This window comes from Phaseolus vulgaris, chromosome 8 (assembly GCF_000499845.2).
Source record: "Phaseolus vulgaris cultivar G19833 chromosome 8, P. vulgaris v2.0, whole genome shotgun sequence".
Lineage (NCBI taxonomy): Eukaryota > Viridiplantae > Streptophyta > Magnoliopsida > Fabales > Fabaceae > Phaseolus > Phaseolus vulgaris.
In genome coordinates, this window is record NC_023752.2 from 28,042,058 (window position 1) to 28,069,323 (window position 27,266).

General features: G+C 37.6%; 1 protein-coding gene and 1 long non-coding RNA gene across 6 annotated transcripts; both read left to right on the forward strand.

Annotated features, from left to right (window-relative positions):
* Window positions 1-2,655: 2,655 nt before the first annotated feature.
* Window positions 2,656-14,866, forward strand: LOC137827111 (uncharacterized). Its single transcript, XR_011083668.1, has 4 exons — window positions 2,656-3,094; window positions 3,188-3,310; window positions 3,411-3,524; window positions 14,612-14,866. It is a non-coding gene; the product is annotated as an uncharacterized lncRNA (long non-coding RNA).
* Window positions 14,867-22,573: 7,707 nt separating this feature from the next.
* LOC137826723 (metal-nicotianamine transporter YSL3-like) lies at window positions 22,574-26,505 on the forward strand. 5 transcript variants are annotated; one of them, XM_068632819.1, is made up of 10 exons: window positions 22,657-22,744; window positions 22,823-22,993; window positions 23,512-23,635; window positions 23,750-23,890; window positions 23,991-24,160; window positions 24,341-24,438; window positions 24,548-24,682; window positions 24,762-24,951; window positions 25,050-25,164; window positions 25,332-26,505. In XM_068632819.1, exons 3-10 carry the CDS (start codon window positions 23,521-23,523, stop codon window positions 26,273-26,275), a joined length of 1,908 nt encoding a protein of 635 aa, XP_068488920.1. In that variant the 5' UTR covers window positions 22,657-22,744; window positions 22,823-22,993; window positions 23,512-23,520; the 3' UTR covers window positions 26,276-26,505. The 5 variants fall into 5 exon arrangements, with proteins under 5 accessions (XP_068488917.1, XP_068488919.1, XP_068488920.1 ...); XM_068632820.1 differs by having other exon boundaries at window positions 25,344-26,505; XM_068632816.1 differs by having other exon boundaries at window positions 22,574-22,744; window positions 23,512-23,890.
* The last annotated feature ends 761 nt before the right edge of the window (window positions 26,506-27,266 follow it).

Genomic DNA, 27,266 nt, shown 5'->3' on the forward strand with positions numbered 1-27,266 from the left:
TTTCCATTAGACTTGTCGTGTCATGAATAATAACTAAGAGTAAAAATATCTTCTTACTTGTTGTTATCTATGACATATGAAACTTGTCAAATCATGACATAGTTCACCTGATCACGTTAGACGAAGTCTTGGGTTCGTATGTCCTTGATAGTTCAAAACATGTTAGATGAAACCTTAGGTTTGTTTGTCGTTCGAGGTTCGAAGCGTATTAGACGAAACATTAAGTTTGTATGTCTCTTAGAGTTTAAATCGTGTTAAACAAAATCTTTAGTTCATGTATCCTTTAGATAAAGCCTTAAATATGTATTTACATAATTTATATCTTTGGGCAACAGAAATTAAATAACACATGCACTACATGTAGATGATGGTCTTGGTTTGAACTGTTGTCTAATATGTGATATAATTTCAAAAAAAAAAAGAATTAGGTGACTATATAGACGGTGGTTTGTGGCTAAAATTGTCAATGATATAGTAGTCGGTTTTGGTCTAAGTTATCATCTATATTGAAATTTTTTTTAGTTCAATTTGATTATTTGATTTCCTCCTCTTTGTTAACCTTAAATTTATTAAACACCATCCAAATTTAGAAATATGACAGTAAAAAAATATAATACTATAAAATACTCCTAAAACAATAGAATATTAACCACATCAAATAAAATTATAAATTATTTATTTAAAGTGAAAAATTTTATACACTAAAGCACATGAAAATGTCTATTCACTAAAAGCACGTGAACTTAAACTAATACTAAACAACATAAGATTTAACTAATCAAATATCATCATTTATCCTATAGTTATAGAAGTTAAGAAAATATGTTTCCCAAGTGTTCGTCACGTAATCCATTTATTCAAATCGAGTGGTAACACAAATAAGTTGAAATTGGTTCATAGGAAATTAATTAATAAAATTTACAAATAACCTTTAGGTGTAACCATGTAATCTTTTGGAACTTTGCACTTCATCAATCTCTCAAAATGTTATATCCACTATATGAGCTAATTAATAAAAAAACAAGTTAGGAAACATTTAAGTAATAAAATAGTGTAAGTTGGAAATTTAATCATCAATCGACTAATTACTGGAGATACGCGGGTGGCTTATTGTGTAATGAAAAGAACCACGCAACAGTGTGATCATTTACGAATAACACAAGTAACTTCCAGTAACGCCTACATTCAAAAAACCATTAGTATAAGTATAACTTGTTAGAATGTATGGCTTTAAACTAGAGGGGGGGTGAATGGTTTAAAGAGGGTTTTCGCAAACTTTTAAGTCTAGAATGAAATCACTTCAAGAAAACTTGAATCAGAATTCAGTTTGCTAAAAACACAAAGCAAATAAGCACAGCACCAAAAAAACAATCGGTTGTTTTGCAGAAACAATCGGTTGTTTATACCAGTTCACAAATATAAAATTGAATTTAAAGAGTTCAAAGGATAGAGAGATTGAACACTCTTAACCAAGAGCTACATCCAGTCTTCCCAGAAACCATTGGGAATCCACTAAGCAATCAACCCTAGATTACTTACAACACCACCAAAGAAGTGACCTTGATCCCCTCAAGACACACACTTCCTTTGGCTTAGCACAACACCACTAAGAATGCTGATCTTGACAACCTCAAGAACACACAACACTTCTCAGCTTCACACACAGAGTTTTTTCAAAGGTACAAAGGATTACACTTGTTACAGAAAATATCTGAAATCAATACAAGATGAAAATCCTATATCACACTCTCTTTGATCCAAGCAATCTCAAAGCAAACTTCAACTCTTTAAAAGCAAAATCAGTGAAAAACTCAAATCTGTTTTTCTTTTATTAAAACTAAGTTGTTGTTTGTTACATATACTGAACAAACTATTCATTGCATTCAAAGACTGGTCAAAGCATTTAAAACTGGAGTGTATTCAGTTATAAAATCATTTAATGCTCAGTCAAAGCACAAAACAGTTTTCTATTATGGTTCCAAAACAAACAATCGGTTGAATGCTCGAATCAATCGGTTGTTTTGATTTGACAGCAAGTCAACCATCAAAAACAGTTTTCAACCTTTCTAAAAACACCTAAGTATAAAACAATCGGTTGTTTTGACAAAACAACAGGTTGTTTTTCACTTAGTTTGAAAAACACTTTTCTTTGAAAAGGTTTGAGAATGCTTAAGCTTTGGATTCAATCAAGAGTGGATTTACACACATAATCTACCCCAGATCCTATCTAAAGACAGCTCATCAATAGCAAGCACATCCAGCCTTCCATCATCCTTAAAAGGGTTTGGATTCTTCAAAGCTTGAACACACTTGATTCAACACAACTGACACTACAAGAAAAATTGTATTTACATACCGATTATTAATTACATACAGATTTAAATTTGTATGTAAGGTAAACGTTACATACAGATTTAATTCAGTATGTAAATAAACATTACATACGGATTTAATTCAGTATGTAAATAGACATTACATACGAATTTTTTCATATGTAAGCCAAAAAAAAATTACATACAAATATAATCAGTATGTAATTTTAATTAGATACGGATTATATTCATATATAAAGGTATATTATATACAAAATTTAAAAAATAATATTTTTCAAATATGTTTCAAAACACAAAACACACCCTGAGTCTCATGAACCCTAGTCTACACCATTCACTCTACGACCTCACCTCCGCCTCCTCCCTCAGTTCCCTCCACCAACATTTCGCCTTTGTCACTGTCCTCTCTCTCTACACTCCTCCCAACCTCCCCTTCCCCGCAACTTCATCTTCGTTGACGCCTCTAGCTTCTTCTCCATATTCGATGTCGACGGCTTCGTCCACCTCACCACGCTCTCCTTCCATCGCAACTCCGCCATCAATGACCTTGTCGTGTGTCTTGTCGTTGTCAACTTCGTCCACAACCGTCGCAACTGTTGCTTGCGCCTTGACAAGGAGGCTACTCTGGTCAAGTTCAATGCCTCTGGTGACCACTTTTTCATGGCCGCGAAGGAGAAGTTTCTGTTTACCAGACCGAGGATGCAGGGATATTTCTCGAAATGGAATGTTCCAAGCCCGTTCTATGGGCTGCTCCTACTAGGGTTTGTGCATCTTCATATTCTTTCTTCGTTTTTGAATTATCATTGAGCATCAAGTTTGCTTCATTGGTTTTTCTTATTCCCTCTGTTTCACAGCATTGCGGTTACACTTGGTCAAGCTGATATATTGTAAAACGCATGAGGCAGAAACCCAAAGCATTTATGCATTGCAAAAATTGGGATCCAGTTCTTTAATCTGATCTGATCATGTACAATGCTGTAAGACAACAACTACATATTTAAAATTTATTATATAGCTTTCTAATTAATGCAATTTTACAGACTTATTGAATCGTCAGATTTCTTCAATTTCTCTTAGGTGCTTATTGCTTGTGTTCCATTCAAGTCGTGGAAAGGTGTGTCATGGGCTTTTAAGCAACTGAGAAAAAGTGGTCTAAAACCTAACGAAGCAACTTATGGACTTGCAATGGAGGTAATTACAGGATGAAATCATCAAACACCAAGTAATTTATGAAGCGTGTATACAGTAGTATTGAAACAGGGGATACAATTAACTCATTATCTCATCTGTTTTTACTTTTCTTTATGAGTTGGATATATTTGAGAATTGTTTTTTGAATCTGTACCTCTTGTGCTATGATCTTTAGTCTGTTTTGTCATTAACAAGTAACAACTTAGATCAATACAATTAAGTCATTTTCATGTTATTTTAAAAAAACAAATAAGTTGTTCTTGGAAAAAGTGATCTCACTAAATCTATGTCTTATTTATTAAGGTAACTATTTGTTATAAAGTGACTATTGCTATCTTCCCTGTAGTTACCTTTCTTATCATCCTCAAAGAATTCTTACTTAATTATTCGTACAACCTGTTCATACTCATTACATAAATGTTTATATTAATTTTACTATACCTTATTTTTTTATTTCTGCTTCTTTGATTAATTTCCAACTTCGAAGTGCGAAATAGTGGGCCCAAAAAATGATTTTGAGGTGAAAGGTATAGTTTGCCTACTTAATTATTCGTACAACCTGTTCATAATGAGTAAGGGAAAGATAATGAATGGTGGGTACCTTGCTTTGAAGACTAGGGTCTATTTTTACTTTTTCTATTTTGATAAATGAAATATTGTGAGGGGAGGAGAAAATATACAAGTATGCAAATAATATAATTTGGAGGAGAAAATAGGACTAGCCATCTTCTGAAAATTAAAATGTAGAAGTTAAATTTTAAGAAAATTGTGAATGTATCTGAGTGGAGAGATGGCCCAGGCACGGTCCGTTGATGTAGTATAGTTGTTGACGTGTCGGTCTTCTTCTCTTTCGGTCGGGCGGGGGAGGGTACCTGCGAAGGCACTCCGACGCTCAAGTAAGTATGAGATTCTAAGTGTGGTTTAGTAAGTGAATGAAAACGTACCTTTCTCTGGCTTGAGCACCGTATTTATAGGATTGCCTAATGGGCTTTCTACCCCTTTGGCTCAGGGTGGTTATGGATAGGTCTTACCAATCGTGCTCCGGAATACCCGGGGAACATATCTTCTTTAAACGCGTATTCCTTATTCTTCGGAGGTGTATCTTAACCACTTTAGCTTTGTCACACATGCCTCACATTTATTATGCGTTCGGTTGGTCGGCCACGTTCGTCCGGTGCCTACCGGTACACTTGCCTCCCAGGCTCGAGGTGAATAAATGCCGAAGAGTCGTAATGATTGTTGTGCCTTTCGAGGTGTCAGGCATTAAATGTAACGGAATGACGGGACGTTCGCTTTTTGTCGAAGACGGCGGAGATGGATCCGGCGGTGTGGATTAAATGACGTTTCGACTTCCGGCTGATATGGTTCGTAGGATGAGCGGGAATCTAATGGATGAGGGTGAGAGGGAAATGCTATAAATAGCATCCCCAGTTGTAGAGAGACCACGTTTCCTTGAGTTCGGCATCCGAGTTGCTCCGATTGCCGAGTCCACTTTGCGAGTTGTTGCACTGTACGAACCATAGTTGCCGACCGAGGTGTAAATTTGTGAACGAAAGGTTAGTTATGTCTCAACTTTCTTCAAATAGAGTAGGTAGTAGGGAGTCGAGTGAGAGTGGGGAGTCATCGTCCAGAAGTGACGAAAGTACGAGTGGGTCCATGGGTTCGAGCTATGAGTGGGTAGATATTAGCGTTAGGAATATACCCACTGTTTTTAAGAAACCGGACGACCTGGATAAAGTGATAGCTAGGGCCCCTGTCGTGCGGTCGGGTTTACCTTCAGATATTCTTATTGCCGAAATATGTGGGTATACCGACCGTGTCTGTCATGGAAGGGAGAACGCTCCGGTAGATTTCTTTTATGTTTATAGTACGTTATTCGCTGATTTGAAAGTGACGTTGCCTTTCGATGAGTTCACGATGGACGTGCTACGGTTTCTCAACCTAGCTCCAACCCAACTTCATCCGAACTCATGGGCGTGCATGCAGGCCTTCCGAATGGTGTGTCAACTTTTTGACTTGACGCCCAGAGCGAAAGTGTTTTTATTTTATTATAACACACATTCGTCCAACCCGGTAAGTTGGGTGTCATTGACCAGCCGTCCGGGGAGTGTGCGTTTTGCGGCCTTCACCACGTCCTACAAGAACTTCAAGGAACGATATTTCAAGATATTTGTGGAGCCGGACGACCGAGAGTATTTTTATAATGATGATGTTACCAAGTTTCCGTTCCATTGGACCCAGAATCCGACTGTGCTTAACACGAGTTCCCGTACGGCCCTGTCGGCTTTGGATAAGGCTGTTATGGTGGTGTTTGACCAACTCCCTCACAAGTTACCTACGAGGGAGATAATTTTGTTATATGCGTCGTCCGATCCCTGGGCGGATTTTATTGGTATGTGATTGTAAATTTGGTTTGATTGAATAACTTCATTAATAGTGTTTAATTCCTGTGTGTTTTGCAGAAATCATGAGTCGGGCGGACGCTTCTTTGCATGAGTATATGAACAAGTTGCGCCAGAGTAGGGATGGTCAGTCGGCCTCTGTCGACACGGCCGGGGTGTTGGCGGCCGTTCCGTCTACAACGGTTCCTGCGGCGGGGGCCTCGGCTGCTGCGAAGAAAAGGGGTCGGCCCCCGAAGGGAAATCAGGAGGGCCGAGCTGGGCCATCCCGAACGACCTCTGAGCCAACGCTGTTGGCGGTCGGCATGGACATAGCGGCCCACCTGCAGGCGGAGCTGACCGCCGAAGAGAATGAGATTTTTGCCACCATCCCTACAACTAAACTGATGGTGGAAACATTAGAGTTACAAAGCCGGGCGCTTATGGCAACCCGGACGGTGGTTGAAGAGCTCGAGAGAGTGACGACCGTTACCATACCCCGGTTAAAGAAAGATGTGACCGAGGCTACTCAAGCCACTAAGATGTCGACCGAGAAGGTCGAGAGGTTGAAGGTCCAGTTGGAGGAGAAGCAGACGACCTTAAAAGCGCAAGATGAACTCACGAAGAGTCTTGAGGCGCAATTGAAAGGAGGAGCCGACCGGGAGGAGGCTTTGAAAGCGGAAGTGGCCAAGTGTCACGACTTCATGCTTCGCATTAGCGAAGAATACTTCCGGTTGGGCATCCAACAAGTGGCTTGTCTGCACGGTGCGCCACTGGAGGACGACCGATATGACATTGAGAAAATGGTGGTCGATGGAAAACTTGTGCCGACCAACCCTGGCGACATTAATGAGGAGGCTGAGGCGGAGACTCCGGGACCACAGCCGGACGCCTCGTTTGAAGAATTAATGAATATCCCATAGAAAATTACTGGACCCGGCATGTGGGCATCGTACAATGATGGTTTTATTTTGGATGTAATATTTGATTGCTGATCGACCGGATTGGTATTTTGGAACCTTGTTTGTTTGTTGTAAGTAGATTTTATTAATTTGGATGCCGGACGAGGCGTAGTTGATTTCGTTAGCAATAATGCGAATGCCGAACGAGGTCTGAATGATTTTGAAAAAAGTAATAAGTTAATCATGATGTCGAACGAGGCATAAATAATTGCGATTTCGTTAAAGTAATAAGTTAATTCTGATGCCGCACAAGGCATAAATAATTGTGATTTCGTTAAAGTAATAAGTTAATTTTGATGCCGAACAAGGCATAAATAATTCTGAATAATTCTGATGCCGAACGAGGCATAAATAATTTCGATTACGTTAAAGTAATGATATTTCTGATGCCGAACGAGGCATAAATAATTCTAAAGTTCTGATGCCGTACGAGGCATAAATAATTCTGATTACGTTAACGTAATAAGTTAATTCTGATGCCGAACGAGGCATAAATAATTCCTCATTACGTTAAAGTAATAGTATAATGTTGGTGCCGAACGAGGCATAAATAATTCTGATTACTTTAAAGTAATGTTAATTCTGATGCCGAACGAGGCATAAATAATTTCTCATTATGTTAAAGTAATAAGATAATTCTGGTACCGAACGAGGCATAAATAATCCTGATTACGTTAAAGTAATAAGTTAATTCGGATGCCAAACGAGGCATAAATTGAGAGTAATAAAAGGAATAGGAGACTTTGATTTTATAGTGCCTCGTTAAAACCTTCTCGGTCGTAAACCCTCCTTAGGGAAAAATCGACCGAGCGAGGAAAGAGTACACTTTTATTAAGTTCAACTGTAATAAAATTTGAGATGCGTGGCATTCCACGTTCTCGGTATGTCCTTCCCAGATAAATGTTCTAAGTAATAGGCTCCACCAGCTGCCGTATCTGCTATGCGGAATGGTCCCTCCCAATTGCTAGAGAACTTGCCTCCTTCCTTCCGGGCGCTACTCCGCATTCGCCATACTAAGTCGCCTTTGTGGAAGAGCCTCGGTTTGACCTTGGAGTTGTATCGTCTGGCCGCCCGAATTTTGCATGCTTCTTCTCTAATTCTACACTTGTCCAGAAGTTCGTTGATGAGATCGAGGCCGACCGAGAGGCTTTCCTTGTTTAGATCAAGATCAAGGGTTTGTCGGCAGAGAGAGGGTTCTCCAATCTCGACGGGGATCATAGCTTCAATGCCATACGTTAGGCTGTACGACGTTTCTTGTGTAGTCGTTTGAGGAGTACAGTGATATGCCCATAAGACCTCTAAGAGTTCTTCAGTCCAGTTGCCCTTTGCTGGGCCGAGACGTTTCTTCAGTTCGTTCAAGATGACCTTGTTTGCCGCCTCTGCTTGTTCGTTTGTTTGCGGATGCTCGACTGAACTGGCGATGTGGAGTTTCTCGTAAAATTCAGCTAACGTCCGGTCGGTGAACTGTCGACCGTTATCGGTGATGATGATCTGTGGAAGGCCGAAGCGGCAAACAATATTTTTCCACACGAAATTTTGCACATTGCGAGTGGTGATCGCAGTCAGAGGTTCGGCTTCGATCCACTTGGTAAAGTAATCAATGCCGACCAGTAAGAATTTACATTGGCCTTTACCGGGGGCGAAAGGGCCAATGATGTCCATACCCCATTGGACAAACGGCCAGGGTGATAGCATAAAATGAAGTTCTTCAGGTTTTTGATGGGACAAAGTACCAAACTCTTGACATTTGAGGCATTTCTGGATGAAATCGGTACAGTCGCCTTGGACGGTCGGCCAATAGTATCCGGCTCGGACTACTTTGGCGGCCATTGTTCGTGCGCCTGAGTGAGTACCACAAATACCTTCATGTAATTCCCGGACGACATAGGAGGCTTGATCAGGTGTCAAACATTTAAGGAGTGGTCGGGTATAACCTCGGCGATAAAGGTCGTCACCGATTAAGACGAAACGGGCGGCCTGCAACTTCATGGTTTTTTCACCTATAGGACTACTTGTACCATCGAGTAAATATTGCTTAATTGGGGTAATCCAAGTGGATTCCGCGTCAGTCGTTAGGCATTCCTGTAGGTCGATGCTTGGGCGTACAAGCGTAACATGGATGACCGACCGATGTATTCCCTTACACTTCGTGGTTGCCAACCGGGACAAGGCGTCCGCGCGAGTATTGTGATCACGTCGAACGTGTTGCATGGAAATTTCAAAAAATGTACTCATCAATTGTTTGACTAAGTGATAATATCGTTGCAGAAAGCTTTCTCGGACTTCATATTCGTCATTAAGCTGACCGATGACTAGTCTGGAATCACTTTTACAAATTAACTTAGTGATTTCCAATTCTTGAGCGAAGTGTAGGCCGGCTAAAATGGCTTCATATTCGGCCTGATTATTTGAAGTTTTGAAGTCGAATTTTAGGGCTTGCTCGATGACAATCTCGCCGGGGCCTTCTAAAACGACTCCAGCGCCGCACGACCTTTCGTTGGAGGAGCCGTCCACGTATAAGATCCACGATGAGGGTTCAGTCTCGGCTGAGGAAGGGGTGAGTTCGGCTGCGAAATCAGCAAGAGCTTGCGACTTGATGGCTCCTCGTGGTTGGTACTGAATGTGGAATTCGAATAGTTCTATCGTCCATCCGATCATTCGTCCGGCTAAATCTGGTTTAGTGAGAATCTTTACAATGGGGTAATTTGTACGAACAATAATACGATGATTTTTAAAATACATACGCATTCGTCGGGCGGTAATGATGAGAGCCATAGCCACCTTTTCGATCGTTTGGTATCGGATTTCGGCGCCGTGGAGGGCGCGGCTAACGAAATAAACTGGTCGTTCCTCAAAATTAATTTCTTGAACTAAGACCGAATTAACGGCTTCGTTTGAAACGGCGAGGTAGACTATAATGGGCTCTCGGGCGTCCGGTTTCTGGATGACCGGTGGGGAAGATAGAAAAGTTTTCAATTGGAGGAAAATTTCTTCGCATTCGGCCAACCACTCAAAGCGAGATGCTTTTTTCAATAATCGGACGATGGGTCTCGTTCGTTCTGCAAGTTTAGGAACAAATCTGGATAAGGCGGTGAGCCGGCCGATGAGTCTCTGAATTTCCTGAATGGAGTTGGGCCTTCTCATTTCGGAAATAGCTTTACATTTCTCAGGGTTAGCTTCTATGCCTCTATGGGTAAGCATAAAACCTAAGAACTTCCCCCCTCGACGCCAAATGCACACTTGTCAGGATTGAGTCGCATCTGGTGCTGGCGGAGGGCCTGAAAAACTTCTTTTAGGTCGACAATATGTTGCTTACATGAGTCGGATTTGACAACAATGTCATCGACATAGATTTCAACATTCCTGCCGATCATGTCGTGGAATACATGGTCCATTAGTCTTTGATAAGTGGCCCCAGCATTCTTGAGTCCGAAGGGCATAACTTCATAATAGAAATTACCGGAATCAGTCATGAAGGCTGTCTTCTTTCGGTCGGCCGGGTGCATTTGGATTTGATTATAACCTGAATAGGCATCAAGGAAGTTGAGGATGTGATGTCTGGCCGCCCTATCAACAAGACGATCAATGGTAGTGATGAGAATAAAAAAGATGTTATCAATAGAAGAAATGACAAGGGCCAAAGCATTTAAAGTTCTTCTTATTAGTCTTTGCAAAAGATGAGGCCCAAGCCCAAAGCCCAAGCCCAAGAAGGCCCAAGCCCAAGAAGCCCAAGTCTAAACCATGAGGGGCAAGGCCAAGCATTAAATAAAAGAGCATCATTTGAATGACTCTCGTAGGAGGTGTGGATATTAAATAAATAGGTGTGAATGTATTAGAGAGAGTCACATTGTCCATGTGACTTAGTAGGGGGGTGTAGGTGTAGTTTTTAGGAGGTGTCATAGTAGAAAAAGGTCACACCTCCCATGTGACTTGTTTTTGGTGGGAATTTCAAATGAGTTTTATTTGAAATTTCCCACCTATTTTTCAGCACCTCTAGGCTATAAATAAGGTGCTTCCCTTTGTAATTTTCATATTGGAATTTTATAGTAGAGAGACTATACTCAAATTTGGAGAGAATTTGTGAGTTTTGAGTCTTCTTCTTCTTTGCCTTATCTTGTGAGCTATGGTGAGCTTCAAGTGGTGGCACTCCATCACTTATCTTGGTTCAAGGTTCCAAGTGGCGTGAATGGCTTCTTCCAATTCTCAAAATCCAGCAAGCATCTTCCTATAAGTGTTCTTCTTCCTTTTCTTCAATTTTCCATTCGGTAGTTTTGATTCCTAGAGTTTTACTTCTTTTTCTACCGTTTAATTTTGTGTTTCCAGCATTGTTTCCTTTAATTCTGTTTGATTCAGTAGCTAGCTTTTAAATTTTGTCCAGTTTTAATTCTTGTTCTTCTTTCCTTGTGTTTTGATTCAATTTGACAATACATGGACTTCCATATGAGTCTTGGTTGGTGCTAAGTTTTGGTGAGTTCTTGAATTAGAACATTGATCCAATTCTAAAGTAAAGTGCCTTTCAAATCCAGCTCAAGTTGTTCCTAAGAATGTCAAGAATCATGTGTTCTTGTAGTTACATTCACATCAGGTAGGCAGAGGATAAGAGTATTTTGGACATGCCTTATTGAGGTCCGTGTAATCAACCCACATTCGCCATTTTCCATTTGCTTTCTTTACCATAACTACATTGGCTAGCCATATAGTATAATGGGCTTTTCTAATGAATCCGGCTTGTAATAACTTATCAGCTTCGGCACGTGCAGCTTGGCGTCGTTCGTCCCCTAAATTTCTTTTCTTCTGAGCTATTGGTCTAGCTTCTTTATATAATGAGAGTCGGTGGGTAATGACCTCCGGGTCTACGCCAGGCATGTCAGCGGCTGTCCATGCGAACAGGTCGGCATTTTTAGCAAGCGTTGTGCCGATGGCCAATCGGTCGTCCGGCATTAGTGAGGTGCCAACATGTGTAGTGTGGCGATCATCGCGAAGTGGGAATGGATGCAAGTCTTCTCCTGCTTCCATACGGGGATCGTCCATACGAGGGTCAAGATCAACAAGGGCTATCATCTGACGACGGGACATGTGCCGTCCAGAACGTCGAGTGGGGGATCGTCCTCGTTTTTGTGGGAGTCGGTCGTCCGAATTGGTTGTGTAGAGTCGCCGAGTTGGCTCACTTTTCAAACTCGCAACATAACATTCCCTAGCGATTTTTTGATCAACATGGATTGTTGCTATGTCGTCATTTGCCGAAGGGAATTTCATGGCTAAGTGTGGGGTGGAGACAATGGCTTTTAATCTGTTGATGGACGGTCGGCCGAGCAGGATGTTGTAGGAAGTCTGGGCGTTAACCAGCAGATATCGTACGTTTATTGTTTTATGGAGACCGTCTTCCTCACCAAAGGTTGTATACAGGTCGATATACCCCTTAGTGTCGACCCGTTCACCTGAGAACCCTACAATTTGTTCGTTATAGGGTTGAATGTCTGCTTCTGGGATGCGCATTTTCTTGAAAATTTCCCAGTATAATATATCGACCGAGCTACCCTGATCTACCAAAGTCTTGGCAATTGCGAACTTGTCAATTTCTACAGTGATTACCATAGGGTCGTCCTGGGCTGGATCTATAGCTGTGAAGTCATCGTCAGTGAAAGTGATCGGAGGTATGTGTGGACGCCTCCTTGTGGTAGCATGAGTGGACTAGATGTCCTGGAGATGTTTCTTTCGGGCGGAATTTGAGCACCCGCCACTGGCAAAGCCCCCGGCTATATAATTTGCCTCGTGGTTCGGTTCGCCCAAGTTAACGGGTCCAGCAATCATGTTGATGACTTCGCGGACTCGTTGGCGAGGGCGGGCGTTTCGGTCGGGACTTGTGTTGCGGGCGCGTGTACGCCGAACGAGGCTTTCACTGCGTTTCCGCGAAGTTTGGCTATGGTCAGTTCGGCGTTTGTAATCGTTACGGTTGACCGGTCGACACCATGAGATGGACGGTCGGTACTCCGTGGTGGGAATCTTGAATTCCTTGTCCTCTTGACGAATTGCCGCAAATGGTCAGCCTGGATGAGCTCTTCGATTTTGTCCTTCAACGCTTGACATCCTTCGGTTGTGTGGCCGAAGTTTCGATGGTATTGACAATGCTTAGCGGTATCTGCATTCGGTGGCGTTTGATATTGCTTCAATATCGGGATTAAGTCCGTTTGTAGTGCTTCATCTAGGGCTCGTCCCCTCGGCACAGTTAAGGGGGTGTAACTGTTAAACCTGGGGATTCGGCCTCCTCTGTTCCGGTCGGACCTTGGAGTGGTTCGGACGGTTCGTTCGGTCTCGACTTCTCTTTCTTTGCTCAGGGTTTGGTCATTGAGGACTCCGGATCCGACGGTTTTGAACCGTTGGTGGTAATCAATGTGTTCCTCGATTTGCATGAATTTGGTTGCTCGAGTTCGAAGGTCTTCCATGTCTTGAGGCGGCTTCTTGATGAGACTTTCAGTAAAACGGCTCGGCCGGATGGCCGAGACCAAATGGTGCAATGCAACTTCCTGCTTGAGTCCTCGGATGTTCATACATGCTTTGTTGAACCTATCTAGAAAGGTTCTGAGAGATTCACCTTTTTCTTGTTGTACCGCTAGGAGAGACATGGAGGACATGTGATGCGGTCGGCTAGTGGCATATTGAGTGGAGAATTTTACGGCTAGGATGTCAAAGTCGTCAATGGAGTTCAGAGGCAGCTCTGTAAACCAGGTAAGAGGTTCTCCCTGGAGGGACGTGGGGAATACTTTACACCACACATTATTATCTGTGGTATACAGAGTCATTTGCGTCTTGTAGACATTTAAATGCTCGTTCGGGTCGGTCGAGCCGTCATAGAGTTTAATAGCGAGACCTCTCCATTTGTCAGGAAGTGGTGTGGTGATAATTTCTTCTGTAAAAGGATGACCCCTTTTACTTGACTTTCTTTCGACTGTTTCAGCTCTGGAAGCAGGGTTGGTGTCGGCCGGTGTAGGTATGCGAGATGCGGTTCGGTCGGCCATATGGGATTGGCCTTCTCGTTCGGGATTATCGACCTGTCGTTGGAGTCGTGCATTCTGCTCTCTCAATAAGGCGATTTCTTCTTCTTGGTGGCGTCTATCTTCTTCGTGTTGACGATGGTTTTCCATCCCCTTTTGTCGCAGTTCCTCCATCTGAGTTTGGAGGGTTTGAATCATAGTCATCTATTCTGCCATAGCGTCGTTGTTGTTTCTTGTCGCAACCATTATAGCTTCAAAAATTGAAGATTTGCCTCGGCCCCACGGTGGGCGCCAATTGTACCTGAGTGGAGAGATGGGGCCCAGGCATGGTCGGTTGATGTAGTATAGTTGCTGACGTGTCGGTCTTCTTCTCTTTCGGTCGGGCGGGGGAGGGTACCTGCGAAGGCACTCCGACGCTCAAGTAAGTATGAGATTCTAAGTGTGGTTTAGTAAGTGAATGAAAACGTACCTTTCTCTGGCTTGAGCACCGTATTTATAGGATTGCCTAATGGGCTTTCTACCCCTTGGGCTCAGGGTGGTTATGGATAGGTCTTACCAATCGTGCTCCGGAATACCCGGGGAACATATCTTCTTTAAACGCGTATTCCTTATTCTTCGGAGGTGTATCTTAACCACTTTAACTTTGTCACACATGCCTCACATTTATTATGCGTTCGGTCGGTCGACCACGTTCGTCCGGTGCCTACCGGTACAATGAATAAAGGATTTAACTTTCCAATACATTATCATTTTAGGCATTGGCTTGGAGAAGATCTTGGATCAATGACATAAAAATGATTTGCAGAATCTTGATAAACAACTTGAAGGGGAATTAGCACAAGCTAGAGAAAGGAAGGTGTGAACATATATAGAATTTTATGTATATTGTTCTTTGATTTTTCTTGTAGTTACTTTACTTTAATTAGGTTGTAAACCATGTGCTTATAACTTCAAAACTGCTTATGTGTCATGTTAAATGTTAGATAAAAATGTATGAATCATTGTTTCTATGACTTTGTGTAGTGACATAACCTTTTGAATCATCACCTAAAAGTATATTAATAGTTTCACCTAACTAATATATAGTATATTTAATAAAAATATAATTTCTAAAATAAAACTATAAATTTAACTGGAGAATATCACTTTATGTACTTAGGTAAGTTTTGTAACTAAGTACAAGCTCATACTTATGCATAAAGTAAAAAGGTGCTGCACAATTTAATCAATGGAGTATCAATTTAGGGGTATTGACGAAATTCCCGTTCAAAAGCTAGCTGTTTGTACTTCTATTTATTAATGTTTTTCTAACAGGTGTGAGTAGTAATAAAGTGACACCACTAATGTAATGAGTTGAAGTTGAAAATTGCTTACTTAGTTACGTCCGTACAATGAGATAATTTTAATGTTATTAATAAAAATAAATTTGGTATATTAATAATCTTATTTTAAAAATTCAAAAAATATATAATTAATTATTTTTATGTGATTATATGAAAAGTTTTTAATATTAAAAAAAATTATAGTTATATGCATATTATTTGATATGTAATACATTATTACTTACATATAAAGTTATATACAAAAATATCCATATATAAATTTAGGAGACAATTACATACGAATTTATCCGTATATAAATTTAACAGACAATTACATATGGATTTATCTGTATATAATTATATATGGATTTATTCGTATGTAATTACATACGGATTTTTAATTCGTACGTAACAATTACCTACGATAATTTTACATATAAATTATCTTTTTGTATGTAATTCATTTGTAACTATGTTTTACATACGGATTTGGTCTCTTATATACGGATTAGTGTTGTATGTAATACCAAATTTTCTTGTAGTGTGATGGAGTACTAATAATTGACCACTTAAAACTTTTGCTTACTCATTAATATAAAGGGGAAAATATATCAATTTCTCCCTATTACCAAGTTGTTGGTGATGTATGTTTGAGTTTCAATTTTCTTATTTCCCAAAGCATGAATTAGTTGGGGATCCATGACTCCATAAAACTCTTGTTTCCCCTCATTAATACATACTCCAGACATACACCTACCAATATAATTAGTTAAAGCATGATCAATGATTACATCATGCAGAACTGAATGACCTATATATTAAGCTCCCAGTTGGTAATTGCAACCTCTAACATATCAGACATGTGTATATATAACGGGATGTCACTGTTTCTTCCAAAAAAGTAGCACCCCATGAAATCTCCATAGGGTTTGTACCTATAGAGACAACCTATAATAATGTGGCTATAGGATCGTCAGTAGAAGCAACCTACTTCTTTCTTTGCGGACTAGGTTTGCGACGTTGTTGCTACAAAATAAACAACATTTTCAATGAATTAAATGTACAAATGTATTCATCCATAAATAAAATTTAATAATTACAATTTTTTTTCTTATTAGAGGTTTTGGAATACATTAAACGAGGTGTTTAGGTTACATTATGAATGTTTGAAATGCTTGTGCCACAGTAAATACCTCATATGTTGGCATTGGAACTACAACATAAACAATATGTACTTTCTCGACCATGACCTTCACCACATCAGGGGAAAGAGACATATTATGTAAAACATTGGCCCTTTCAAACACTTTCCCTAGGGCCACTTGTCGAGGAGTGAAACCGTCATCCACAAATAACTCATATTGACTTATCGAGCCAATATCATCCCTTAATGGATTATCAGCTGCACAACTCCCCTTTGCACTAACTTTACCTAGGAGCCACAAAGGTTTGTTGTGCAGGAACACCTTGTTGGGATAGACCTAAGCTCTCGAGGCGTTGCTAAAACTCCTGTATAAGCTTATGAGTGACCTCCTTTATGACCTCCTACTTAATTTGTTCAATAACAAGATGGCCTCTTGGCTAGGTGCCCGAGACGAGTATTTCCGTGAAAAAATCTTGAAGAACTGATAGATGTCAACCCCTGATCCTGCAGCATGCACACGACCATGTGCTCAAGTCGTCCAATAGCAGCAACAAGTATATCCTGATGATCTTGAGGGAAAAAAGTACGTTGGAAGCTTTGCTTAAGAAAGGAATCTTGCAAAACCCAAAATTTATGTAATTATTTCATATCAATTTGCAAAAATAGCTAAAAATATGCTTGAGAAGAAAATATCTTACAATCTTCTCTGAGACTATCCGTGATTACTCAGAACTATATCCTCCCGATTTTTTTTATGTAGGCTTGCTTCCATTTTTTGTGGCGGGTAGGTGGTGATGAAGGTTGACTGGCCTTTGATTCTTCCTCGAAAGTAGTAACAAGTTGTGCTTTCTTCTTCTTCTTCTCCCTTATAATATCTTTTTAAAGCTTATGATAACTCCCACGAGACAACAAGTGCGAGGTAAGATTATATGCCTGAATATCCCTAACTTTTGGTCTAGCACCTTGTCCCAAATGAAACAAACAAAGTGAATCACTTAATAATAAATTTATTTATAACCATTAATTTGAAAGAATAAGTAATTGTACTAACCGTCCATTCTCCAACCTCACGACTTTCAACAAATGAGCACCAAGTCTCTTCGTCAATTTTTGCATACCTTGAACAAGAATTTTGACCATTTTTAGTCCAAAATTTTTATATTGATGTTAGTTTCAACCTAAACTGACAATCGAAGAAAGAACCTTTGATTTCAAGGTCTCTATATTGGTGATGTCAAAATGCATCTGCAAGAGAATACCATGAAATGTTAAATACAATTTAATATAAAAGACAAATATATTAAAATGATAACACTATATAATGCATTACTAAGATATCCTTCCATATCATGGATCAGTCAACCTTAGGCACATGATCCAATGAATGTACTAAAATGGACATCTTTTCACGTGGTAAGACTCCATGATAGTTGTTGAACATGTTTGCATTAGAACCATATGTCACCCCAGTAGTGACATCTACTGTAAGTGGTGTCCTGTCACCACTAGCATGTCTCAATGCGAGAGACCTTATTCTAGTAAATGGTAGAGGTGACATCTGAAGTAAATGGACTCTAATCATTAGCCATATCTTTGTAAAAAACAAGAGGGGCAGGGGGAATTATTATACAGTTTCATACAAAATAAATATATACAATTAGTGGCCTAAACAAGAGGGGCAGGGGAAATTATCTTCATAGGATTTTCGAAAAGTTTGGAAGTAGAGTGAAAAGTTCTGAAAAATCAACCAATTGATTTTCTTTTCAACTCAATAAAATTTCTGTTTTAAGGTTATTTATAGAAAATCAACTTGTTGTTTTCTCGAAACAACTGGTTGTTTATACCAACAAAATATAAAATAAAGTTAAAACAATTTATAAGAGAAGAGATAAAGAGAATCACACAAGAGGTTTATACTGGTTCACTCTTAACCAAGAGCTACATTCAACTCTCAGCTAACCATTGAGAATTCACTATGTAATCAAACCTAGATTACAAAACACAGACAATGAGTGATGATCTTGAACCCCTCAAGAACACACACCACTCCTTGACAACACCATAGTTTCCAGAAACACCTTTCTGAAACTTCCTTACACAAGAACACACAGAAATACAATGTTTAAGGAGAAGAGAATAGAATACACCTGGGTATACAAAACTTAAGTTCAAAAAAATACAAAACTTAATCCTATTCCACACACTTGAGATGATTCAAAGCTTTTGAATTCTTGAAAAACGTTTAAAAGCAATCTCTCTTTCTTAGAGTCTTGAAAAGAATATCAAACATCCTTTATATAGACTCAAGCAAGTGGTCAAAGTTGTTAGATCATAAACCAAAAGCAGTTGGAAGCATTTAAAACAGTTAAAACCACTTAACAAAATTTTGTTATGAAAACAACAGGTTGTTTTCCAAAATAATCGATTGAATAATTTTCTTGTTAAGGTTTTCATAAAAACAACCAGTTGTTTTATCGAAATAACCGGTTGTTTCTGTTTGACAACAAAGACAAAATAAGCACAACTTTTCCAAATCATTTTGAAAATTACTAAGTGTCAAACAACAAGTTGTTTCGATAATTCAATAGGTTGAAACTTCACAGCTTTTTAAAAAACACTTCTTTTCAAAAAGATAAAGAATCAAGTGAGCTTGGATCAAAACAAGGAGTGAATTAACAAGTCAAAAACTACTAGACAACACACACACATAGTGGCATGGTCTTCTAGATTTCCACACAGCTTTGAAGACATCAAAGCATATTGTTCAACATATATTAAATTATCAAAATTAATAAATTCATATTCATATGTATATTCCCTCATTATGCTCTTTGCGGGTTGTGATGACTCTTTAATTCGACAAGTTTACAAATTCATTAGTAATAAATTGTCCCTAATTAATATGGATCAATCTCACTCTAAGTTTATATATATATATATATATATATATATATTTTTTTTTTTTTAACATCGACTTATGGATGGATTAAATCCACTCTAATTTATTTTTCATTTTTATTTAACATTGACTTGTATGTGGACTTGTGCGTAGGCTACACCTACTCTAATTTTTTTTTTATTTTTTTGGGTTTGTGTTTGTCATTCACATAGATTTTTTTTAAAGGACGCAACAAATTTTGTTCCCTTTGCATGGGTAAAGCCCACGTTAAATGTAACAACACCTTTTCTTTTTAAAATAGAAACAGAACCCTTGCCCGGTCACGCACCATTCTTTTCTTTCTTCTTTCTTCCTCCATTTCTCCCTTTTATCTTCTCTCTTAATTTCTCACTTCATACTTCATCTATTTTAGAATCTGATCATACCACGTTGTAGCTGAGAAGTTAAGGAACATTTCTACCCTATCAGATTTTCAAACAGAGTAAGTTCATTTTTGCTCTAAAGATCCTTTGTTCTATGTTTTTCCTTAGGATTTAGTCATCAATCTTGGTGGGGTCAGTTGAGAAGTTTAATCCTCTCAACTTATTCTACTATATACTGAATTTTTGTTCTAATTGGATAACTTGCATTAGACCCGTAAATCTTGAAGTTTATCCAGACTCTCGGAAATAAAATTCTAGAAGTTGCTTGGAAAGCAAGCAATTAAGGTAAGGGAAGCTAAATTTAATTTTTTAATAGCACCCTAGGATAGAAGATCTGAATGCGGAGGGGACGTGGTCCTAATATTCAATTTCTCTTGCAGGGATGTTGTGTGTTTATATATTGTGTTTACACAAGTTAAGTTTTCTTATCATGTTATAATTATTATTATACTTATTAATATGATTATCAATATTAATATAATTAATAATATTATTCATATATTTAATATAATTAATATTATTAAATATTATTAACATTTTTAATATTATTAAATATTACTAATATTATTAAATATTTTTTATATTATTATATTAATATTATATTAATATTATAATATATTATTAATTTTATAATATTAATATAATTAATATTATTAAATATTATTAATATTTTTAATATTATTAAATATTATTAATATTTTTAATATTATTAAATATTATTAATATTATTAAATATTATTAATATTATTAAATATTATTAATATTATTAAATATTTTTTATATTATTATATTAATATTATAAAATATTATTAATATTATTAATTTTATAATATTAATAATATGTATATTTATTAGTTATGATTATTATTATTTATGAATAATTATGATTTTATAATTATTCATATTATAATAATATTTTTAATATTATGCACATAATTATTATAATAATAGTTGGTAGGTAATAGAGATCTATGAGTAATAGTTCGTAGGTAATAGAGATTCGTGGGTAATAGTTGGTAGGTAGTAGAAATCCATAGGTAAAAGTTGGTAGGTAATAAGATCTGTGGGTAATACTTGGTAGGTAATGTTGAATTTACCTACGGATTTAGAATTTGTGGGTAATATATATATGTAATGTTGTCCATGCGTAATAGTTGGTAAGTAATGCTGAATTTACCTACGGATTCAGATATGTGGGTAAAATTCCGTAGATAATACTGATTTTTTTTGTAGTGACACCATGAAACATATCTCTGCCGAGCAAATAAAAAAAACACTCAAAACATATCTCATTAACATTTTTCAAAATGACATGCCTTCACATTATATTATGTATCGGTAAGGTCCGCACAACCGACACTATAGTTTGGAACATGGTCATTACGTTGATTGACACCACACAACCAAATTACGCTTAAGTATAATTAGTGAGGTTGATAAACAATTAAGAGCTAGGTAATGTATCCTAAACATGACCCAATTCTCTAATCCAACCTAATAAGAAAAAGCCACCAAAATAATATAAATAACACAAATTTCAAACATCAGGTACATCAATATACCACACTCAGAATATCGAGTGTCGAATACTAAATCTGACTTGAGCGTCAGAGTGCCTTCTGCAGGTACCATCCAAGTTCGGACTACATGAAGACCGAGGAGTAGAGCGAATAGAGGAGAGGAAGGAACTTGTTTGAAGTAAGAACCAACCGACCGACCAAGGAAGCTGAGAAGCAGTTCCAATAGTTCTCTAGGCCCCAACCCCATTTGAGAACAATTGGAGCCCACCGTGGGACCGAGAGAAATTGAGTGAAAAAGAAAGTAGATGGTATCAACCCGATGCATGGGTAGCGAAAGGATGTCTGAAGTTGAGAAAATGACATTGTTGATGTCTCTGCAGAAAGAGATGGCTAAGATGAAGAAAAGGAATGAGGAGATCACTCGGATAAATGAGGAGGAAATCCCAACTCTCCAAAGGAAGAATGAAGAGATGAAAAGAAAGTTCGTGGAAGGAGGACCGTCCGTTGAACCGACCAATCTCATTAGTAGGTCCTTCACCACCCCCACCAACCCCAAGACTATTGAGGAGCTGAAGGATAAGATCCACACCCAAGAGGTGGACGATGAGTCCTACCCTAACATTGGTGGTTTACATTCATTTTTTGATTATGTTTTCTTTTTGTTCTTTTTACAGTGTTAGTCTCTTTTTCTCACACTTCTCTCAAAGTTTTATTTGTATTGTGCATTTTTTCCCGAATTAAAGTAACTGTCTATCAACTCACGTCTCTCAAATAGGTTCTTTCAAATCCAATATATGTTTTATAATTTTAAATCTAAATAATTATAAAATAACGAAATAACTAAAATAAAATATTAATATAAAGATAAAATAAAAATAAATATACAATTAAAAATAGTTATAATAATTATAATGAAAAATCTCCTATTATAAATATATTATTTTTATTATTATTACTAGGGATGAAAGTATATATTTAATAGATTACAGTTATAACATGGTTTAATATTTAAAAACAAAAGGTCAACGGCATTAAATTGTCTGATTTAACATTTAGCACTACCATGCGTTAATTTTCAGTTTCATTTTTCTTACCTATGCACTGTCATTGTCCTTCTCGGGATTATCGGTAGTTGACCTGTAACGAGTCTCTCTGTCCGCATTTACTTGGTTAAATGTTCAAGCCACACGCTTAACGTAAATAACCATAATGACTCTTTACCTTAGTCAAAGACAATGGTTTTGATTCCGTGTTCATAGCCAAACGTGTGTTCAAATCACGAAGTGTTTTGTTAGGACCAAAGAAAAATAAAATGATTTCGTACTACTGCAGTACAACAATTAAAGCTTTTCCTTTCCAATTTTTCTTTTTTTAGACTTTGTACTACGGCACACTTGAGCTTTGTATTGCACTAGTACAATAAAAGTTGGTGAAGTTTAAATGAGATGGCATGTACCTTTTTTCTTTTACTCTTTTCCCCTTTTTAGCAATGACATAAATATTGCACTGTATTGCGAATCTTTGTTTGTGCAGTCTCTCTTTTGACGTTGATTATGACAGGATTATCAAAGCCTAAGAAGGGTTAGTGAGATTCTAATCTCCTCCTCTATTGAGTTTACTCATCACACCAGCATGCACACCAAAATCTCTTGTTTGTAGGTCTTGTACAGCATTTGGAGGTTTTGGATTCTTCAATTGGGGAAGGTGACGCGTGTCCATTTTTTCTTTTCTGATCATTGGGGGATTGAGTTAACTCTACGACATTGCTTTCAATTTGCACCATCCTGTCGTTGAACTCCATTCTTTTATCATCCAAAAGGAAAATTTGAGGTATGACATTTGATTTTAGCATATTTTGATAAAGTAGTTGTTTTTTTTCTATTAGATTTTTTGAGAGATATTTTTACAAATTTTTATTTTAAATTTATCTGTTTCTGGGCATGTGTGTGCATATATGGCACAAAAGGAAGAACTTTTTCTCATTTCTTTCGTTTTCTATCTCTTTATTTCTTATAATGAAGTGGGTGACTCGAATTTACACCTACAAATTATAACTTGTTACCCAATTTGGATTTCTCTCTTTGCAATTTGGATACTTCTTAGAACAGAGATGCTAAACAAGAAAAGAAGATTTTCTCATTCCTTTTGTTCTGTATCACTTCAGGTTTTATGATGAAGTATTAGTGATATGTATTATGGTTGACCAAATCCACATTTATAAATTGTGACTTGTTATCCAGCTTGAATTGCAAGTTAAATAGAGATGCCAAGTGAGATGTAGCAGGGTAGACACTTGAATGCAATTGTTTCCTTTCTAACAGAGTCCCTTTCTTAATTGTTTATGGAAGATTGATTCAATGGGCAGTTCAAACCACGAAGAGCTAGAAGAGATTCAGAACTGTGCCAATGAAGACATTGAAAAAGCTGAACTAGAGCAGCCAGAGGGCCAGAGTAGCATGCCATCATGGACAAGTCAGATCACAATTCGAGGACTAATAACTAGCTTCATCATTGGTATCATTTATAGTGTGATTGTGATGAAGCTGAATCTCTCAACCGGACTTGTTCCAAATCTGAATGTTTCAGCGGCTCTCCTTGGCTTTGTACTTGTTCGAACTTGGACTATGCTGCTTGAAAAAGCTAATATCGTTACAACACCTTTCACTAGACAGGAGAATACCATAATTCAAACTTGTGCTGTCGCATGCTACAGCTCTTCTTTTGGAGGTGACAAGTTAAATTGAATTCTATAATTTTGTATGTGCATATGAATAACTGATAGTGTTTGTTCATGTGGTTTTTTTAACTTTTACTTGATTATTTGTAGGTGGTTTTGGGTCTCACCTCTTGGGTTTGAATAGGAAAACGTATGAGCAAGTAGGGGTTGATACACCGGGGAATACTCCAATAACCAAGGAGCCTGGAATTGGCTGGATGACAGCCTTTCTCTTTTCGACATACTTTGTCGGGCTAGCGATTTTGGTTCCCCTTAGGAAGGTATTTCTTGTGATGAGTGGCCTTCAATGGTTTCACTTGATTAATTGAACATATCTGGTTTTCCAAAGGTTGTTATTCTCAATGTAGATGTGATGAAAATCACTATTTCAGATGAATTTGGTTGGGAGTAACTTGAATTGTGTTGCTGCCTCATCTGATCCAATGTAAGTTATTTAACAGTTGATGATCGTTGACTACAAATTGACTTATCCAACTGGAACTGCGACAGCCGTCCTTATTAATGGGTTCCACACTCCAAAAGGAGATGAGATGGCAAAGTATGAATAAGCTTTTATTTTGCATCATCTATCTTTTTCAAGTTAAACACAAACAAGTTAAACACAGTAAACTTGTATAAGTATAAAAACTACTTTACATCTTTCACAGGAAGCAGGTTCATGGTTTTATGAAATTCTTCTCGTTCAGTTTCCTTTGGTCTTTCTTCCAATGGTTCTTTGCTGGCGGAGAGCAATGTGGATTCATTCAGTTTCCTACTTTCGGATTGAAAGCATGGAAAAACTCGTGTGTGCTTTCATCTTTCTTCTACAGTGTGAACCACGAAATAATTGCCCCTCATGATTAAAATGTGTGAATTTTGCAGATTTTACTTCGATTTCAGCATGACTTATGTTGGAGCAGGAATGATTTGTTCCCATCTTGTCAACTTATCCTTGCTTCTTGGTGCTGTTCTCTCTTGGGGCATTATGTGGCCATTGATCAGGGGACTAAAAGGACAATGGTTCCCTGAGAGTTTACCAGAAAGTAGTATGAAGAGTCTTAATGGCTATAGGGTCAGAAATGAACTACAATAAAGGACTTTCTAATCTAATTTCATTTAAGTTCTTCCATTTCAAGCCTTAAGTAACCTTCCCATATTTTCTTGATGCAGGTTTTTATTTCCATTGCCTTGATCCTCGGTGATGGGTTGTACAATTTTGCCAAAATTTTGCTTTTTTCCGCCACAAATATCCATGCCTGCATGGAAAGGAGGAATAAAAGATCACGTAAAAAACTTGCCTCGTATCAAATTTCCAGTTTTGGGTTATGTTATTGTGAAGTTTGTTGTTCCATGTTAGACCTGGCAGAACTACTAATTTGAGGACAATGTGAGGGGTTTAATTATAGTTTGAATAAGTGTGGTATTTCAAAATGAATCTAATATTGGCCGCAGTTTCAATTTCAGATAACAAGAGGCAGAGGCAGCAGGCTCCTGATGATGTGACACGCAACGAAGTGTTTTTAAGTGAAAGGATTCCTATATGGTTAGCATTGTCAGGGTACATACTTCTCTCTGTCATTTCTATCACAGCTATCCCTTTCATTTTCCCTGAGGTGAAGTGGTATTATGTGGTGGTTGCCTATCTTCTAGCACCAACTCTTAGCTTCTGCAATGCATATGGTGCTGGCTTAACTGACATGAACATGGCCTATAACTACGGGAAAGTGGCTCTCTTTGTGCTTGCTGCCTTAGGTGGGAAAAGCCACGGCGTGGTTGCTGGACTCGTCGGTTGTGGCGTGATCAAGTCTCTTGTTTCCACCTCGTCTGACTTGATGCAAGATTTCAAGACTGGTCATCTCACCTTCACTTCCCCCCGATCTATGCTTCTTACTCAAGCTATTGGCACCGCAATAGGTTGTCTCGTTGCTCCTCTCACATTCTTCCTTTTCTACAAGGCTTTTGATGTGGGGAACCCAGATGGTGAATACAAAGCCCCATATGCAATCATTTATAGAAACATGGCAATTCTTGGTGTCGAAGGCTTTTCTGCCCTTCCCCACTATTGTCTGCACCTGTGTTGTGGCTTCTTTGCATTCTCCGTGGCAGCCAACTTGGTGAGAGATTTTAACCCCAAAAACATTGGGAGATGGGTTCCATTTCCAATGGCAATGGCTGTACCCTTTGTAGTAGGTGGATACTTTGCTATTGACATGTGTGTGGGTAGTTTAATTGTGTATGCATATCACACACTAAAAAGCAAGGAGGCTAGTTTGATGCTTCCAGCAATTGCTTCTGGTTTGATCTGTGGAGATGGATTGTGGATTCTCCCTTCATCTATTCTTGCTTTGTTCAAGGTTCGTGCTCCAATTTGTATGAGATTCTTGCCAGTCGATTAGAACTTCACTTGCAGAGATGTAATCAAATTATGTGTCTCACATTATCAGTTTTAGGTGCAGAAGTGTTACGACATAGCGAATAACCAACTCGTTTACCCCTAGTGATTCATGTAGATAGCTTTGTTAGCCTTCTCTCAATTTTAATGATATCATAAACTCTTGAAACAATGCCCATAGTTTTTATTTATGAATTTTAGCAGTCACATTGTGTGCACTAGGTTAAAATACCAAATCAGGTGTGTTAATTTTCATTTTAATTTTAAAATTGTAAAAAAAATAAAAATAGATTCACGTAAGCTAGTAAATGAGGAACGAATTTAATATTTTTATAACTTTTATAGTGGTAAATGTATGGGTGATATGTTCGGGTTATTTATAAATTGGTGTAATTTTTTTTCATTTTTACACAATTGAATTTTTTTTAAATATAATAAAAATGGGTAAATGAAGACAATTTTAATTTGAAGTCATGTTTAGATAAAAAAAACTTATGTTTCTATGACTATTTTTTTTTTCGTGCTTTTAAAAGATGATTTCTATTTTTGTTTTCTTAACCGAAGTCTTAGTTGTAAGTACGATTTCTTGATTTTTTTGTTTCTAATTAAAGTCATGTTGGAATGTATCATTTTTTGTTTTTTCTTTTTCATTTTTCTATTTTTCTATTTTTTTATTTTCCAATTTTATTATGTTATTATTAAATATGGGTTTAAATTATAATAATAAGTTAATTAATGACTTAAACTAATTGAATATTTGTTTAAATTACAATAATAAATTATATTTAATTACAAATAATCAAATACACAATTTCAAAAATTAATTAATTAATTAAATTAACTAAATATTTTTTTAAATTATAATAACAAACTATCTAAATTATATTCAATTATAAATAATTAAATATACAATTCTAAAAATAAATAACATAAAAAAATTTAACATGCATTTGCTTTTAAGTTTAATTTATATACCATTATTATATATTCAATGA

Coding starts and splice junctions, on each gene's coding strand:
- LOC137826723 (XM_068632816.1), top strand. CDS start 23,521: ATGGGCAGTTCAAACCACGAAGAGCTAGAAGAGATTCAGAACTGTGCC. Junction 24,439..24,547: donor AAAGGAGATGAGATGGCAAA/GTATGAATAAGC, acceptor CATCTTTCACAG/GAAGCAGGTTCATGGTTTTA. Junction 25,165..25,331: donor AAGGAGGAATAAAAGATCAC/GTAAAAAACTTG, acceptor TATTGGCCGCAG/TTTCAATTTCAGATAACAAG.